At 24.9% G+C, this 20,457-nt stretch overlaps 2 protein-coding genes across 6 annotated transcripts; one reads left to right on the forward strand and one right to left on the reverse strand.

The window, feature by feature from the left end:
* Positions 1-80: 80 nt before the first annotated feature.
* Positions 81-2,003, reverse strand: LOC132917758 (multiple coagulation factor deficiency protein 2 homolog). 2 transcript variants are annotated; one of them, XM_060978654.1, is made up of 6 exons: positions 1,764-2,003; positions 1,606-1,688; positions 1,416-1,544; positions 1,085-1,164; positions 841-992; positions 81-300 (listed from the first exon to the last, which is right to left on the reverse strand). In XM_060978654.1, exons 1-6 carry the CDS (start codon positions 1,792-1,794, stop codon positions 110-112), a joined length of 666 nt encoding a protein of 221 aa, XP_060834637.1. In that variant the 5' UTR covers positions 1,795-2,003; the 3' UTR covers positions 81-109. The 2 variants fall into 2 exon arrangements, with proteins under 2 accessions (XP_060834637.1, XP_060834629.1); XM_060978646.1 differs by having other exon boundaries at positions 1,606-2,000.
* Positions 2,004-2,148: 145 nt separating this feature from the next.
* LOC132917730 (neuropathy target esterase sws) lies at positions 2,149-16,483 on the forward strand. 4 transcript variants are annotated; one of them, XM_060978613.1, is made up of 24 exons: positions 2,149-2,392; positions 2,470-2,638; positions 3,453-3,528; positions 3,610-3,707; positions 3,965-4,078; positions 4,233-4,330; positions 4,421-4,661; positions 4,915-5,124; positions 6,292-6,364; positions 6,427-6,623; positions 6,948-7,156; positions 8,189-8,320; positions 9,664-9,787; positions 10,441-10,597; positions 10,764-11,143; positions 11,267-11,449; positions 13,096-13,251; positions 13,315-13,434; positions 13,610-13,796; positions 14,644-14,760; positions 15,046-15,162; positions 15,547-15,758; positions 15,826-15,915; positions 16,317-16,478. In XM_060978613.1, the coding sequence occupies exons 2-24, from the start codon at positions 2,534-2,536 to the stop codon at positions 16,422-16,424; spliced, it is 3,504 nt and encodes a 1,167-aa protein (XP_060834596.1). In that variant the 5' UTR covers positions 2,149-2,392; positions 2,470-2,533; the 3' UTR covers positions 16,425-16,478. The 4 variants fall into 4 exon arrangements, with proteins under 4 accessions (XP_060834596.1, XP_060834604.1, XP_060834616.1 ...); XM_060978621.1 differs by having other exon boundaries at positions 2,149-2,638; positions 16,317-16,483; XM_060978633.1 differs by lacking the exon at positions 14,644-14,760 and having other exon boundaries at positions 2,149-2,638.
* Positions 16,484-20,457: the final 3,974 nt, after the last annotated feature.

Genomic DNA, 20,457 nt, shown 5'->3' on the forward strand with positions numbered 1-20,457 from the left:
ACTTAATATTTTAGCCTCTTTGAAAACAAAAAGAATTAAACAATAATTATTTATGTAATAGTCAATTTCAAATAAAAATATTTAATTTATATATATAATGTTTATTTTCTTATGCTGATTGTTTCTGAGTACTGCCTGCTTTATTTTGAGCAATAACAAATTCTGGATAATCTATAAAACCATCAAAATCTGTATCATCCATGGTTAATATAGGATCAATTAACTGCATCAATTCTTCATCTGTAAATATTTTTTCTTGGGGAGGTGCCCCCCCAGCTGCAGGATCATGACCACCTTGAACTAAAATTAAAACATTTCAGTATTTAATATATTAAAATTGAAAAAGTACAGAGTATAATGTAAATCTTCCAACCGTGTTTAAATAAAAAATATATTTTTGGAAAATCAAATATTTATAAAATTCTTATATTGAATATTAATTCTTCAACACAATTTTTGCTTGTGAAACAACTATCAACTTTCTAATGGTAACATACATTTTGAATTAATAACCTCTAGAGTAGAAAACATTTCTAAAAATGTTTAAGTTTAAGTAATTGTTAGTTTTTTTCAAATTACTATTTAAAGTTTATATGAATATTGTTTAAATCAATAATACAATGTAATAAATTGAAATTGAATATTTGATTTTAACTTCATATTTATGTGTTAATACATTTTGTTTAATAATCATAAAAAAAAATTGATGACAAAATCAAATCTGAATTTTCATCTTTTACAAAAAAACATTTAAATTCTTATTGCATGTGTGGTAATAGATAAAGATTTAAAATCATAGTTTTTAATAATCTTAATAAATTAATAATTAGTGATAATTACCATGCCAATGTATAAGTGATTTGATAAGTTCACATCCATCTAATTTATTATTGTTATCTGCATCATGCATTTTAAAATAATGAAATTGTAATTCTTGTTCAGACATTTTGCTTGTGTCTAATGTTGGTAGATCCAAATGTTTTTTTATATGCCTAAAATAAAGCAGAATCATAAAAAAAAAGTATTAAGTATATCACAAGTACAAACAGTTTTCTATTATTAAAAGATTTTAAATTATATTTACTCGCTTTCTTCTGCTAAGTTTGAATTATGTAACACTTGTTGTGTATGGGGATGATGTCCTTGGGAACCATGGCCATGACTCTGAAATATTATTAAGCATCAAAATAAACAGTACAAACTTTTAACCTAGATATAAAATAATTATACCTTTTACAGTCATATAGATCATTTATATAACTATTATAAAGTTAAAAATGTTATTTTTCAAACTTATACCTAAAATTATAAGACGCTATAGACTTCATTTATAAAGTAACATTATAAACGGAGTGTATAAAAAACAATTTCATTCACTATGATTAATTTAAATATTTTATGTGTAAATTACATACTGGTTGTTGTTGTTGTGTTGGTGGTTGTTGTTGTTGGTGGTGTTGCTGCTGCTGAGTTTGTGGTGGCGGTTGTTGGTAAGGTACTTGTTGAGGAACATTTTGTTGTGGAGGTAAATGTTGAATAGGTACCTAGAAGAAAACAATTAATCGAATAGTATAAAGCACTTTACAATTACTTTTATTTATTTACTTGCTGCTGCTGTTGTTGATACAATTGTGGATTTACACCAGGCGGTGCTGGCGCGTATTGTGCCGATGATTTATGACACAAGACTACAAGAATAGGAAAAGTAACTAAAAGTGTCTTGGAAATCATTTTTGATAGAAATACTCATGAACACTTCTAACCTTGATGAATAACGACGACAATTGTGAACATAAAAATTGGAGGTATTTTTTTTCTATACCTGAAATGTGTCCTCTTATAACTTACATAATTTTATCTAACCATATAGTTTCAAGCCATGTCATAACTCCTAACATTTAGAATTCAGAAAATTCCACTCGTACCGCCAGACGTCATTATCAGTTGGAAGGTTCCCCCACATCACCATTCACCACGTCAGTACGTAGCACGTCGCTTGTTTTCGTGTAAACATATAATTATTGTATTCTCTATATTTTCTCTTGGCTCCTACTTCTTTTTCGGTTTTTATCACGAACGGATAAGTGATAAAGAAAACACATGTTCGATATCATTATTGTTCCGTGATATCATTGTTGTGTAATTCGGTCATCTAAATATAGTATTATATAGTAAATACAACTGATACATGATTAAAAAAACTATATAATGACCACAATAGTACAATACTACAATCACGCCATAGTAGATCACTATGGTCTATGTTTATTGGCATCTGGCTCTAAGATCTATGAAGTATGAATCTTACAAGTTACGACAGGTCGACGGTAGTCAGTTTCTCATACTACTTCTAATGTTCCTATGACTGTATTGAATTCAGAATAACAAACAAGTTTGTTTATACATTATACACCTATGTATTCTTTGACATAATATTTGACTTGTAATTTGTTAATATGGTATAATTAGTTTCGCGCTCATTGTATGTTTTGTAATCATTCTTGTCTGTCTTACAAATTGTCGACACTTTTATATGATGGGATTATTTGACTTCACTCATTCCTTCCAGGATGTTATTTATAATTCAACTTTTCGACAATGGATAATATCAACTTATCCATTCATGCTACTAACAGAAGTAAGTATCATACGACTTACTTTATTATTCATCTTTTATTTAAATATACCTGTTTCCGATATAATTTAAAATGCTATGCATTAATTTAGTATATTATGATTGCCCCTCCTGTGTAATAAATTACTTAGTACTTAATTAATGTTGAAAATCACAAAGGAATTCATTTTTATGATAATTGTAATTGTTGTGCAAGTTGATAATGCAATTCATAACAATTGAATAGAATTACATGTTATGTCATATTTTATGATTTTAAATTATGAGTATTATACCTATTTAAAAAAAAAATATTCATATATTTTTCTCTTTGTTTGATATATATATATTAAATATAATTTAACATTATAGGTGCCTATACAGTAAAATTTAAAAATTTAATTATTGGTAAACAATTAATAGTTAAATTATATTTGTACTTTTATATACTAATTGAATAGCTGTTATCTAATGTATCGTTAGTTTAAATTTAAAATGAACTACTTGATTGTTTTAATAATTTACTAGAGAGAAAAATATACTAAATATGTCAAGTATTCAAAAATGTATTGTGTATATAAAGTCTAACACCAAAAATAAAGCAAATCACATTGAAGTAGGAATATAAGCACACTTGTATAATATATAAAATAAAATCCTATCCCTATAAATTGATATTATGTACTTTTATGACTATGTATGTATATTTTTCTTTGATAATTTAGTGTTACACCTTTAAGTAGATATTTACCTATAACTAAATACTAATTCAGATTTAACATAAAAATATATAAATTTATGTACCTAATTATTATGTTTTCTAATTTTTTTTTTTAAGAAAATGTTGATAATTATTGGATGCATAATAGTATCAATATTATTAAGAGTGGCTTTCTACAAATGGAAATCAAAATGTAAGTTATTTATAAAAAAAAATAATAACAAATGAATTATTTAACCAATAACAATGTTTGTACTCATATATTTATTTTTAGTTCTTGTGATTCGAGGAAGTAACATCTCTGCTGTTCCAAAAACAAGGTTTCGAAAACGTGATAGAGTTTTATTCTATGGTAGAAAAATGTTGAGAAAGGTATACATATAACATATTTATTATTATGTTTCAAGACAATTTAATTCATGGAACAATTGGAACATAAATTGCTATAATTTGTGGTTTCAAATTATTTCTTCATACTATTTAAATATAAAATATAATATTGATTTACTATAAAAAATACTTCTACTTAAAGTATGTTTCTACAGTTTTTATTAAGAATACTTAAATTGTATTTTTCCAATAATAGTTTAGCATGTTTATTATTTAATATACATATAATTATTTTTAAGGTAAAAAGCATATCAGGACAAGTGCATGGCCAGGGAAAAAAAAGAAAATTAGTAATCAAATTTGCTAGGCGCTTACTACAAATGAGAAAAGAAACATTACCTCAGAGATTAAATGTATGTTTTTATTTTTACTTTATTCTGTTAAAATTAATTCAATTTGAAATTGTGGTGTAGTAGGTATTATAAATTTAAAAATCAAAAACCATTAATTATATTTTTCAAGGTTTGTTTATTTTAATGTGCTGTTTCACATTGTTTTGTGTAATAGGTATTGGAACCACCAGCTGAGTATTTAGAGGAGGAATTAATAACCAAAGATGGGCAAAATGTTCCTCCTGATGCTTTTTATATGCTACAAAGTATTCGGTAAGTTAGGTTTTTTTTTTTATTTGATATGAACACACCCCTATTTTATAAAATTGTACTTATTTAATTTTTATTATTTTTTTATTTTAGAGTTTTTGGCCACTTTGAAAAACCTGTATTTTTAAGACTCTGTCGTCATACTGAAATTTTAAATGTACATGCTGGATCACATTTGTTTAAAGTTGGTGATCCTGATGAAAATGTGTTTATTGTCCAAAGTGGACTTGTTAGTGTAAATATTACTTCAATTGATGGCAGTATTATACCTCTGAAATTAGTAAAAACTGGAGATTGTGTTACATCATTATTGAGTTTTACTGATGTTCTCACCGTAAGTAACAATATTAGGTATATGGTTTCCTGAGAGGACAGACCCAAGTTTTGACTGTTATGTATTTCCCTACTATGACCCAACTTGTTACTACATAGTTAGCTGTGCACTGAACATTCACTTGGTATCGGTGAGTGAAGACCCCATTACAGGTGCAGAAGCATTCGTTAAAATAAAACCATGGGTCTGTTCTCCTATGAGACAAAGTATAATCATTTATTTGTTTAATTTTGTGAATAAATATGTAACTTAGGGTCATAAAAAAAATTATAAAACCGTAAGTGCTCAAGCACTTGAGGATAGTACAATAGTAAGATTACCAGTGGCTGCATTTCAAGAAATCTTCCATGATTATCCAGATTCATTAATTCAAATAATCCAAGTGGTTATGGTTCGTCTACAGAGAGTTACATTTACAGCTCTTCATCAGTATTTAGGACTATCTACTGAGTTAGTACAAAACGTAAGAATAAAAAATGGTTAAATTAAATCAAAATGTATTTAATTTTAGATTTTAGGCAGATGGATGAACATATTAATTTTAATTTGTTGAATTTTTATATTAATAAGTGTTGTTTATAAATTATTCTAGTAAGTACTTTGATGGAAGGGTTAGGGGTGAAATTTCCAATATTTTTTTAAATAATTGTGATGAAATAAAAATAAATTAATCTCACATTCTTAAAATCACAAATATTAACAAAAAATTATCTAGTAAAATTAATATGTGAACAATATTTTTTTATATAGAAATTTGCAAAATAAATTAATTATTAAAAAAAAATAATAAATAATGATTTCCCCTCTAATATACTTTTTCATGATTCAAAAACATAAATTGTGATAACTTGAAAGTTTGATATTATTATATAACATCAATATGATATAAAATATACAATATTTTTAGATACAATTAATTTTACATGTCCCTTATAACAAATTTGAATTAAAAATGAAAAGCATGTGTTGTCTTAAAAACATTAAGATTTACGTTTACAGAAATCCATTTTGTATTGTTAGTAATTAGTTTTAAATTTACTTATTATCAAATTTAATAGGTAGATTATTATCTGTGTTCTCTTATCTGTTATTTAAAAAATTTTTAAGCATTATTAAATGAGAATTTTTAATATTTAACATTTTTTTAACTTATTTTAAAATTCAAATTTTTTAAACAAAATCTTGAAAGAGAAAATTTACCTATTTATATATTTGATAATAGTTAAATTTACTGTATTATTTAATAAAACGAACAACACAAAATGGATTCTAATGTATTCAAATATTTTTTCTTATATGTTTGTTAGAGACTCCAACACATGGAGATACCAAATCTTTTCTTTAATTCCAAAGTAGATTCAAAACTTACTATGTAGCAGCGAGAACTGCACACTTAAAATAAATATATATCAAAGATATTATTTGTGTCAATAATTAATATTAAACTATTATTAAGTTAGAGTGCTAGTGAATGGTTTAACTGTTTAGGTTTTTATCACTACTCTCTTCAAAAATGTGTCTAGAATTTCTGTAAAATTGTATTACAAAGTATATTTTTTTATGGTTAATAAATTGATACATTTTCTTAGTAATTATAGTCTATAATATGTACAAAAAACAATTTTTTCAGGGTTTAGAAGAAAGAAAAATGAGCCCTTTCATTTCAGAAAGAAAAAATGAGTCTTCTATGTTTTCACAACAAGGTATGTTTTAAATAAGTAATATTAATCAAATTTACCGATACAATTTTACATAATTTGCATAGAAACTTCTATAAGTGATAAAAAGTTGGAATCATTTTTAAATCAGCCAAAAACTGATCAAAAAGATTGGTATCTTAAAATTGCAATGAAAGTTTTTGTTAAAAAACTCCAACTTGATAATGAAGATTTATTATTGGGAAAAGTGGAAATTCGTAAAATTCCTACCAATACGTTTGTAATGCAAGAAGATTCTCATAAGGTATGATTCTTGTTGGTAATTTATCTATAAATTATATAAGGGTTGTATCTAACAAATAAAGAGTATATATTTATAGTGAAAAAAAAATATATAAAAACATTATATACCAATAGTAAAAAAAACGATTTCAATATTTATAATTTTGAATCTGTTTTAATATTTGCTTACAAAAAAAAAAAACATTGCAAATATTTGCAAATATTGATAGAAATATAGAATATAAATTCTATTTTATGTTAAACTCATATAGGATTCCTTTATTATTTTTAATTATTTGAGAATAACTTTTTACTTAGATATTTTATAATATGAATAATTTTTCAGGATGCTGCATTAGTGTTGTTGTTAAATGGATCAATGTTAGTATCACAAAAAATGGACCCAGAAGGATTAACTGAAGCTTATATGTATTCAGTTAATCCTGGAGATATTGTAGGTGGATTAGCTGTGTTAACTGGGGAACCAGGATTTCTGACGTTTAGAGCCGACCGCCCTAGTGTTATTTCTATATTATCAAAAAAGACTGTTTATGAGTAAGTAATATTGATTATTATGCCATCAATAACTATTTTTATGTTATTTTGATTTGATACCTAGGAAATTGATAATTGGTATTCCTTAATGCAAATTTCCAATTTTAAGTATATTTTAGGTTGATGGTTTTTAGAAAAATATTTTATTGATGGTATGTTATGGTTGTTATGAATGTTATGATATAGCTCTTTGTGCTATCAGACTTAAGATAAAAAATATTATAATAAAGGTTTTTATATATTTATATTTATAGATCTATAATAACTAAGGTTCGCGGTTTGTGTTGCACTAAAAATTCTTAAATACTAAAATATTCAGCTTATTTTGTATATTTAATTTAAAAAAAAGTGTTAAATAATTGAAAATTGATTATAATTTATGATTTAATAGTTGCTTGATAAGACATTGCAATTATATATTCTATCCATCTCATTAACTTATTGCATATCAAATTAATGTTTAATGATTAAAGAAACAGGATAATATATAATATATGTGTTCTCTTGTTGATTTTTTTTTTATGTTTTAATTTTTAGGTGTGTGATGACTGTTATGATCATCAAAAATATTAAAATTTAAAAATATCTATAACTTGTTTTAAAATGTATTATAGTAGTATTATAAAAAACTTATGAAATAACAAGGTTTGATCATAACTGATAAAGATACTTGTAAAACCTTAAGTAATTCTAATTTATTTTAGAAACTATTTTTTCAAATGTTACCTAAACATAATAAAAATAATAAAATGCCAAAAATTCAATAATGTGCTAGCAAATAAATGTTTCCCTAAATATGGAAAAATATACAGTTGAATTTTGTTTCTAATTTTGTCATTTCACAAAACAAATTTATTATTTTTCTATGTCCATTACAGTAAAACAAGCAAACCCTGAACCCAGTTAAAATATTTTCATCACTATTATTTTTATAATATAATTGAATCTTAAAATAATGTATTGATAAATTTGTTATAATTTATAACAACTATTATCTACAAATAATAAATTGTTTAATATTTTTTTAAACAGGATAATGAGAGTAAAACCACAAATTGTTTTGCCTATAGCAAATACAGTGGTTACACGTTTATCATCATTTGTACGTCAAGTGGATTTTGCATTGGATTGGTTGTTTATTGAAAGTGGACGTGCAGTTTATAGGCAAGTTAAAAACTATTTCTTTATTTTTATAAAAATAGATAATATATATTCTGTCCAGCAAGGAAAACACACTTCGGGCCGACCAAAGTTTTGGTTTTTCTGTGCAACACTATTAGGTTAACTAGTTTTGATAGCAGGATGACGGGTGGGGGGATGAGTTTAATCAGCGCATTCTCTTGCTGGACAGAGTATAGAGTTTTTATTTTTCCTTTTGTAATATCCTACCATATGGTTTACTGATTCATAAAAATGTATTTTATTTATTAAAAGATGCCTGTATACAATATAGTGTAGTTTTAATTGAGATAAATTTAGTATTTGTTGTATTATAATATATTGATTATACACGTAAAAACATAGCACAATACAATATGAAATCTGTTTTTAAAATTGTTGTACTTAAGAGGACACTACCCATGCATATGTTGGTACCGTTTTAACTAAACATAAGAAATATACAGTTTGAGTTTAGCAGAACCATTTTTTGTATTAGTTAAAATATTAGATTGAACTGACCAAAGCTAAGAATATTATCTGTGCTGTACTTATGCGTATGCATCTATTTTTTAAGTGAAATATGAATATTTTTAATTTTTGATAATTTACGTACTTATATTTTCCTTAAAAATTAAAATATTACAAAAGTTGACACTGGTTCAGAAAATATTGTTATCTTCAAGTCTGATAATAGTCTTAAAGTTTATAAATTCACTTTCAATCCATTTCAACAAAATTTCCATTATAACAACAAAAAAAATTTGGTCACCTGGAGTTTGTTGTAACGGGATTTCACTGTATAATAAATTTCACAATCCACAAATAAATTGCAATTAATTAAGAATACATTATTTAACCAAGGAATTATTTTTGAAAGTTGGAAATTAATGTTGACGATTAATGATCAAATGAAATTTTCCTTAGGTCATTTCTTACAAAAATTGCACTTTTTATTTTTTAATGTAGCTAGGGCTACAAAAAAGTGTGATATAATAATTGTAAAAATTATAATACATAAATGTAAATTTTGAAAAACTATAGGTAGTATATTATTATTTGAATACTTTTGTATTAAATTTAGCTGCTTTTTTTACAAAATAATGTACATTTTGTACATCACACATTGCAAAATATTATGTAATTGATATTTACATAACAATATTGAACCATAAAAAACTTATTAATTTTTACAATTAATTTAAATATTATATTAAGTATAATCCATTGTCACAATATTTTCTATTGTATCTTATATACACTCTAAACACTAATAAAACAAGTAATTAAATTGATGATGGAATTAATAACTAGTATGAAATTATATTTTATGTATTTATTTATTACAGACAAGGTGAAGAATCAGACAGTACATTTATTGTATTGAGTGGCCGGTTACGTTCTGTTATCACACATGAAAATGGTAAAAAAGAGTTGGTTGCTGAATATGGAAAAGGAGATCTAGTAGGAATTGTGAGTTTCTAATTATGAAATGTTTGGATATTGATCATAATAGAATAAGCTAGAATGCAATAATTTTTTCATTTATAACCAGTGGTATGGCAAACTGAGAATTTTCCTTAGGCAAAAAAAAAATATACCAAGAACTCACTCATTACTTAAGTCACAAAAAATGGCGGTAGGTGGTTAGTTAACATAAATTGATATAATTAATGCATAATAATATGATACAACTAATTATATTTCAAATCAATATTGACTCCCCCCTTGTCTCAATTAAAAAAAAATCTTTGAGGCAATTGCTTCTGAAATTATTGTTAAGAAAACCTTTTATAAATTAAATAAATTAATGTATTGGTTGAGAATAGACTATAAAGTAATTTAGTAGGTATCAGAAATATTGAAGTATTGTTTGGAATGAAAAAAAATTAAACTAAATTAACAAAATAAACCTCTAATTTCAAAGAGTTTATATTTTGAATAAATCATATAACATACTACTTTTTATAAAAAAGATTTATTTTTATCCTAAACAGTAAATTGATTAGATTTTTATTTATAAAAATTACAAAATCAAAAAGCATTATTTCGTTTTATTTGTATTCCTTTTTTATTATTATTAACTATTATTGCCATGTTTTATTATAATAATTGTATCTATTTAGGTAGAAGTAATTACCCAAACACCTAGAGGAACAACAGTTATGGCAGTTAGAGATTCAGAACTAGCCAAATTACCAGAAGGATTATTTAATGCAATTAAGAAACGTTTTCCTGGAGTTGTTTCTACTCTTATTAATCTTTTGGGACATAGAATTTTAGGTAATTTTAAAATGTACTTTTTTTTTTTATTGTTTAATAATATAAATTACAATAATATTACGACCTTTTAGTGTTAAATACAAAGCCATTATGTAAACCAATAAATCATTTTATATTTATAAAATAAGGTTATTAAATTGTTGACATCTAAATTATTACATTTCAGGCACTTGGCAGAAACCTACAATTAGTAAAACATTAGATACAAGACCAACACAAAGTAATTTTTCAACTATTGCTATTGTGCCTATATCAGATGATGTACCACTAACAAGCTTTACATATGAACTTTATCACTCATTGTGTTCTATTCGATCAACTTTACGGTTAACTTCTGAATTTGTTAGAAGTATATTGGGAAAATCAATAATGGATTTGAATAATGAGTACCGCTTGACGACATGGTTAGCCCAGCAAGAAGACCAATATAAGATTGCACTTTATCAATGTGATTATTCATTTTCTTCCTGGACTCAGCGTTGCATTCGACAAGCAGATTGTATATTGCTTGTCACACTAGGAAATAAACAACCTACATTAGGAAAAGTAAGTTTACGATAAACTTTTTTTATATTTCACAATGATTATAATTTTAAAGGTAAATTTAGTATTAACTCTTAAAAAATATTACTTATATTTATTGTTAATATTCAATACTTTTTTTAATAGTATGAAAAAGATATTGAACGTCTAGCACTACGTACCCATAAAGAATTAATTTTGATACATAGAGAAGATTCAGATTTACCATCTAATACTGTTGAATGGCTGAATATAAGATCATGGGTATCTTCACACCACCATGTTCAGTGTCCTAAACGTATATTTTCTAAACGTTCTGTTTCAGTAATTGTAAGTGTTTTGTTATTAATAATCTAGTATATAGGGATCCATTGCATTACAATAATTTCCATTGATATCTTCTCTTATTATAAATATTATTTTATCACCTATAAAATTATAGAATTATACTCATTATTGAATATAACAATGTTAAGATAAACATTGTAAAACAGACCTTACTTAGTTGCGGTTTTTGGACGATAGGTTATACCAAAGGACCAAAAGTACAGTTAATTTAACAGATATAAGATAAACATATAGATAAAAATAATCATTATTAATTTATTTTAATTTTAATTTTAAAACAATTATACAATATATTAATTAATTCCATTCTTTAATACTACATAAAAAAACCAAAATAATAAATAGTTGTTAATTTAAAAAAATTGTCATCACATTAGTGCCATACATAAGATAGTCTGACATCAAAACTCTACATTAAAAAATGTATCATAGATAATAAAGTAATAATCTTTAGATCAGCATTATAGACCATATATTGAGGTTTAGGACGTAAGGTATTAAGTACTTATTAATATACCAAGTAAATAATAACATATTTTTTTTTACTTAATAACTTTGTATAGTATCATGCTAAATGTGTTCATTGTTATTCAATTATCCCTCATGTGTTGTTTACATTTTATTATGTATAACAGGGGTCACCAATTAATATTTTTAAAGGGCCACATTAGAAATCTGATAATGTTTTACGAGCCATCAAAATTCTAAGTACATATTTATATTTTACATTATTTCAAAACCAATAATATTTAATAAAAATAATAATTTTGTCATAATATGTGGTGTTATTTATTCTTTATCTATGGACCGGATAAAATTTGTTTGCCATTTGATGACCCATTGTATAATATACTAAAAATCATATTCAGTAATTCTAATTTTGTGTTCTTAGCTTAAATATTAGAGCTAATGGTTAATTATCAAACTTAAAGTTAAATACATTTTCTATATTTTCTTGTTGGATTTTACAATGCTTAAAATTGTTAAGAAAGTTATGTATGTGTATAAAATGTTAAAATCTAGAAATTCTGTTAACCCACTTAAAAATTAAAATACTGTAAATAATTTACAAGAGAACACAAATAATGTTCTTAACTTTAAATTTGATAGTAGGGTCTATTCATTCATATATTAAACCCAACAACACAACATTTGAAATGCTGAATTTGCTGATTTGCTGTATTGTCCATGTCTAGACATGCTATAGTATATGCAAGTGTAACGTCCTCATAGAATTCTATTTTTAAAATAGATTAAAAATTGTATAAAAACTTTTAAGAGTTGATAATCTGATTTCTCTGATTTGGAGTGATGAATTTATTGATTTTCAATATGTTAGATTTTTTTTGTCTAATACCATTTTATGGAACACTAAAAATGCTTCAATCTTCAACTTTGAGGGAGGTTTCTTGTAATGAATTGGATCTAATTAATACTTCAAGAGATCTAAAGTAAAAAAAAGTTAAAAGTAAAACAAGTTTAGTTTTATACAAAACCAGTTTATATAGTATAATTATCTTATAAATATTAGATTAAGTTTGATTAATAAGTATTTCATTTTAAACCTACAAGTTATGATTTTTATAAAATATAAATTAATAAATAACATAGCGCATATTATTATATAGAGTGATCAATATGAAAAAATATTAAAAACAGAAGTCAACATACATTCAGATTATTCTCGTTTAGCCAGATGGTTAACAGGGACTTCTGTGGGTCTGGTGTTAGGTGGTGGTGGAGCAAGAGGTGCGGCTCATATAGGAATGATAAAAGCTATACAAGTATGTTATTATTTTATTTTTATTTTTTAATTAGGATTTTATTATTTTATTTTTGTTCATCAGGAAGCTGGTATTCCCATAGACATGGTTGGTGGTGTGAGTATTGGTGCTTTTATGGGAGCTGTATGGTGTAGCGAAAGAGATATTATTGGAATGACACGTAAAGCAAGCTCTTGGGCTGAGGTATAAAAACTTAATACTTTTATGTTTTGATTAAATTTACAATAACATAACATAATATAAATATAATTGTTATTCCTTGAATTTATTATTTAAAAATTAATGTAATAACCTTTAATTAATAAAAATTATTATACATTAAAAAAAGTATAATAATAAATTCAAAATTATTTTTTAGTCAATGACAAATCGGTGGAGACAAGTATTAGATTTAACTTGGCCATCTACATCTATGTTAACTGGTCAATATTTTAATCATACATTGATTTCTGCTCTTGGAGAAACACAAATTGAAGACTTGTGGCTGCCATATTTCACAATAACGACAGATATATCAGCTAGTAAAATGCGAATTCATACACACGGTATAATTAATTCTTGATTCAAACATTTTATTATGCACGTGAGATATAAATAATAAATTTCTATTGATAATAATTATCAATGCCTATTGTGTATAATGTATGTTAAACATTTGAGATAATTCAAACAAAATTCAATATTATTTCCTGAACTTAAAAAAATACTTATGTTTTATTTAAATATTTTCTTTTAATACAATTTTTATATATATATATATTTTTAATTAGTATAATATACCAGTTTTACAAATAGTGTAAATATATATTTATTTTAAATTTTACTATACACTGAATTTTAAACGTGTTTATTATTATTTTTTTGTTTTTGTAATTTAATCTTTTTCTTATGTATTATAATTTAATCATCAATTAAAACTATAGATATTTAATTAATATATATTTACATTTTGATAGTGATACTTATGATAATAATTACGGATTAGGTCAAATACATTTATAAATTATAATAAATTATTATTGACATACGTTTTGTATATACTCAATAGTGTATGAAAATAAATTAAATGTTTTCCAGGGAATTTAACTTTTAAATAATAAATATTAATTATTTTTTTAAATGATACAATGTTACAGTTTAAAAACATTAATTATTTTAAACATATCTATGTTAACACATAAAAATGTTTATCGCACATACATATTTACAGTGACTATACATATTTTACTATTTATCAATAAAATGAATAATTTTTTAATGATATTTGTAAATGATTTATACAAAGTTATATATTGGGTTAAAGTGTTATAATAACGTTATTTTTATTTTTAAATGAATCAAATTTTTTAGAAATAATTTTTATTAATTTGAATAAGCGGTTTTCTATTCTAGGATCATTATGGCGCTATGTCCGATCATCGATGTCTCTATCCGGTTACATGCCGCCTTTATGCGATCCAATTGATGGACACTTATTATTAGATGGTGGATACATAAATAATTTACCAGGTATATTAATCACAAGTTTTACATAAAAAGATTATTTAAATGAAATAATTATTTTTTAATTAATTTAAACAATACAAATGATATAACACTTAAATTATGTTTTTTAATTCTCAAATTTATGTTATGTAGCATGAAATAAAATTATTTAAAGCATATAAATTTCCGGCCAAAATTCCTTTTTGTAGTAATTATTAATTTGATATTGGAGAAATGTATGTGCGATAGACATTATTGGTTAAACATTTTTCTTAGCCAAGATGACCTTAATTAGTATATGGTAAATAGGTTATGTTTGGAGGTATGTAAGAGCAAGTATGTCAATTGCTGGTTTATTTCCTCCCATGTGTAATCCCGATGATGGACATTTACTTGCTGATGGCTGCTATGTAAACAATGTACCAGGTAAGTATTTGATAATATAATGAAGTAACAATGTCAATTGATATTTTTAAACATGTATTGATGTATTTTGAAGAAAAAAAGGTATGATAAACATCCCCACTCCTCACAGATACTTTAGACATTATATATTATCCAATTTCACCAATATGTTGTTATTGTTATTGAAGTATTAATATTAATAGCACATACATACTCCAATAATCAAAATAATATTTAATAATGTAATACTATTATTATTTTTTTCATATTTAATTAAATATATTTCAACAAGCAATTTAAGTTAAATATTATTGAACTAAGAACTTATTTATATTCCTATTAGTCATAGGTAATGCTAAATGTTAAATGTTAACTGTCATTGATTAAAATGTTTATACAATTTAGCTGACATTATGCGTAATCTTGGAGCAAAACATGTTCTCGCTATTGATGTTGGATCTCAAGATGATATGGATTTTACTAATTACGGAGATAGCTTGTCTGGATTTTGGTTACTGTGGAAAAGATTTAATCCTTTTACTGCATCAGTTAAAGTTCCAAATCTAGAAGATATACAATCTCGACTTGCATATGTCTCTTGTGTTCGTCAACTTGAGGTAAAATTGTTCTGTTTTACCATAATTGTTAACATTTTTATTAGTAATTTTTTTTTTTTTAATAAAGGTGGTAAAAACGAGTGATTATTGTCAATATATAAGACCTCCAATTGACAAATATAAAACACTTCAATTCAAAAGCTTTGAAGAAATAAAAGTAATTATGATGTTATATATCAAATAACAGAAAGTTCAAATGATGTAACCTACAAAAATAAGATTTTCAGGAATGATTATAATGTTTAGTTTTGTTAAAAATGATTTAAGGCCTTAAGGATTGTGTTACTTGGGAAAAATGTGTATTTATTATTATTATTTTTTTTACCGTTGTCAGTTGAAGTCACTATTTTATTGATAGTATGGGTTACATCAATTGTCTTTATACCATAAATGTTTAAGATCATTGATTAATTTAATACTTTAGGACCTACAGTTTAAGCCATTAATCTTAAACTATTTATTTTCAAATTTATATTGTTTGGTATTATATGTGTAATTATTCTAATAAATTAAATGTATAAAATGATAAAGATACACATTGTTTTGATGATCTTTTAGGAAGTAGGTTATCAACACGGTAAGACATATTTTGCCGGCTTAAAGTTAGCTGGAAAAATTCCATTTGGAAAACAAGAGTCCATGATGTCTCACATTAAACCTGACTAACACCTGTATCTAGGTATTATTCAAACAATTTATTCTAGTTACAAATTAGTTGAAGTAATTATGATTTTATCATTAATTTATATCTATTTGTATAATTAATGTACTTTGTATAATTAATGAATTAAAAACATTTTTGTTTTCAGAAAATCAAAAAAAAAGTATAAAAAATTACAAGTGATAAACTATTGTGATACAAAAATTAACCTTATTTCACCTATACATATAATTTAGATATTAATATTGTATATAATTTAGATGTTTATATTGTATATAATTATTTCATATTATCTGTGAAAGTTTTGTATATCATTATGTCAATGAAACTTGAAAAAAAAAATATTTTTAATTTATCAATATAAGGGATTTTATATTTTTATTGTTCTTACTTAAGCTTTTATAGTTTTATTGTTAATAATACTTTGTATTGTGTTTTTATACATTTTTATAAACTGTAATAGTTATCAGATTGATAAAATGCTTTATTTTGGTAATAGCACTAAAATCAAAAGTTGTAATAAATAAAAATATTTTATAACTTCAAAATTTAATAAATTAATTTTTTATTAAATGTTTAAAAATTAAGATTTAAAACATTTTCATTTAGTGTACTTGTTTTTTTTTTTGTACACCTATTTTTTCAATAAATGTATATGTTATTGAAAACATACAGCATACTAATTACTTAAAATTATATAAAAGAAAATATTTTCAATGACAAATGTATCCATAAAATGGCTGTAACTGCAAATACAATTGAATTTTATACATAATGCTAAAATAGTAATTATCTAATTCCATTGACCATTCAAAAAAAAAAAAAAATGTTATTCCTTGTTAAGTGCGCATTAAAATTGATATCACAATATTTTTTACATTTCCTGCCTCTAAGTGGCAAAATCAAAACAATTATGATACTCATGAGCCATGAGAACAAAGAGGATTATAGTCCAATTTACTTTTTTTTTATTAAGAAAATATTTATAATCTGTATACAAATGATACAATAAGTAAATTTTAAAATATATATATATACAAGGCATGGAGGCGTGATAGAAGGGGGCATACATTGACACTTTACACTGGGCATACATTAACATTATAATTCTTTATTTTATTTTAATTAAAATATTTTTTTTTTTTTTGATGATTATATAAGTAAATCACGTGACCAGTTACTTTTTGATGGCGAGGACGATTGTTGGGAATGGTGGCAGAGGAAATATTAGAAATTAGAGGGTTAGGGTGATTATGTGTATTATTGATGTTGATTGTGTGTTTGAGTAATAAATGCGGTCGAGTTGGTATAGTGCAGATACGCCAGGACGCCATACCCGCATGTGTTGTCGCTGTCTTACTAATGTACATTATAACAAATTTTCGTTCAGCAGAATACATTTTGTGATGTAAGCTGTATTAGACATTAGTATATTAGAGTAAATTTATCTATAATCAAATTTAAAGGTAAGAATATTATCTAGACAATGACATATGATTTTATTGATATTATCATTTTAAAGTTATAATATTTTACATAACTGTAACTCACTTTAAAATTATAATATCATTAAAAGCATATGTCATTGTCTAGATATTATTCTTACCTTTAAATTTGATTATAGATAAATTTACTCTAATATACTAATACAGCTAACATCACAAAATGTATTCTGCTGAACGAAAATTTGTTATGATATAGGTACGACAGAGACAACATAATATGCGGGATGGTCGTTATGTAAAAATAAGGTTATTTACATACCACGGAGCTTTAGTTATTATCCTTAAATTAATTGATTGAAAAGCTTGAAAAATATTGAGGTTAAAATTTTTTGCGGAGTCCCAGAGTTGAATGCCAATTGCCATATTATGTCATAGCCGAACGAATAATTTGTTTATAGATTAGTAATTTATTTGAGTTAGAGAGTGAGATGTTGGGTCTGAGAAGATGTCTAAATGTATGTACCTAGTTTGAGTTTAAGGATTTTCTCTTGATTTTTATGTGTGTCTCCCAGATTAACCTTTTATTGAGGCGAACATCTAAATATTTGACTGAGTCTACCTTAGGAATTATTTTTTCGTTTAGGAAAACTGGAGGACTGTCGTTCGGGCGGAGACTAAAGGTGATATTGTTTGATTAATTCTAGTTAAAAACGTCTCGCCCGCGTGTGTTGTCTCCGTCTTACACACGTACGACATAGTCAATTTTCGTTCACCAGTTTCAATAGTGTGCTTTTAGTTTTAATACTAGAGTGAATTGACCTATTATCAAGCTTTTAGGTAAGAACATTATCTGCGTTCTCTCGTTGGTTTTTTACGTTATTTTAATTTTTAGGTGAGTTATGAGTATGAAATTATTAAATATTTGAAAATGCTTATAATTCACTTAAAAATTAAAATATCGCTACAAGCCAATGATAGAACACAGATAATGTACTTACCTAAAAGTTTGATAACAGGTCAATTCACTCTAATATCAATATAATATTTTTTTTTATGCATTATAATTGACATTTAATATTATTAATATTATATACGTTTTTTTATTTATATATTATTGACCGTAATTCAAAAAATTGACTATTTGTTTAAAATTATTATATTATTTATTTATCATTTGTATATTATTGATATTTTAACAATATAAGTATAAATATAGGATTTTTAGATATTAAGATATAGGTACCATATGAGGACGTCGTATCCACAATATACCTAGTGTACTTTTAGTTTTAATATTAGTGTGAATTGACCTATTTTTAAACTTTTAGGTAAGAACATAATCTGTGTTTTCTCGTTGGTTTTTTACGATATTTTAATTTTTAGATGAGTTATGAGTACTTATGAAAAATATTTGAAAATGCTCATAATTCACTTGAAAATTAAAATATTACACTTACACGTGTTTATTAGAATATACATTTTAGTTTTGAATATTATACAATTATTATCATTTAGAATCTTACAAAATCTCATATGGGGTTATTTTTTCGCGGGGTTTTTTTTCGGGGACTAAATTTCTGGGGTTATTTATTAGGCAAATCAAATATTGTATAGAGTATTAGAGTAGGGGCAAGGATGCTGCCTTGGGGTATTATTGTATTAAGTACCAATTATTTTTTCCATGGATTTTTGAAAAAGTGGGCAATATAGGCGATGGATCTGAAATCTGAATGAAGAAGTAATGTCAATTTACTTATTAAATATTGATAATAATATATTATTGTTGAGTCTTGAGTTATTAGTAAAAGAAACAGAAAAAAACAGCACGGCAATCGAGATAGTATAATACATTAATACAATAGTTTGCGTATATGCCACGACAAAATGAACACCGATAACACAGTCACACAGAGTATAATAATATTATGTCAATAAATAAACCATGTTATTATATTATTTATAGAACAAATTTAGTCTAATATTATTATTATTATTATGATGATGATTAAGTATTTCCGTGGCCGAAAATCATAACACAGGCACACGGCTATAAAGATGAAAGAACGTTTCGCACCACAGATATAATTATATTATAATAATCTTTATAAAATGTCTCATAATTTTTGCTAGCGTCGTTTGATTATTTTGATTTTTCTTCTGGTTATTATTGTGATTACATTACTAACTGAATGGTGTATTTGGTCTAAAAATACATCTATTATTTCAATTTTTCCGAAATGTAAAGACTGAGCAGATTTTATAATACCATCTATTGTAGAATAGACTATTCTATAATCAATGATAAATGATAATAGTATAATACTAATATAATAATATATAATATACTGAATATTATCGTCTAATAAATTTACCACCCACCATACCCGCATGTATTGTCTCTATCTTACTAATGTACATTATAACAAATTTTTAGGGTTAACCGAAATATATGACAAATTGTAATCAAATGAGTGCATATTTATAATAAACATAATAATAAAACAGAACGCCGTTGGTCGATGCGTCGACGCGTATATAGTCGACCAGGCAGAAATTCGTTGCGGCGATACGGTAACGGCACGGCAAATGTGCT

This window comes from Rhopalosiphum padi, chromosome 1, assembly GCF_020882245.1.
Source record: "Rhopalosiphum padi isolate XX-2018 chromosome 1, ASM2088224v1, whole genome shotgun sequence".
In the NCBI taxonomy this organism is placed as follows: domain Eukaryota; kingdom Metazoa; phylum Arthropoda; class Insecta; order Hemiptera; family Aphididae; genus Rhopalosiphum; species Rhopalosiphum padi.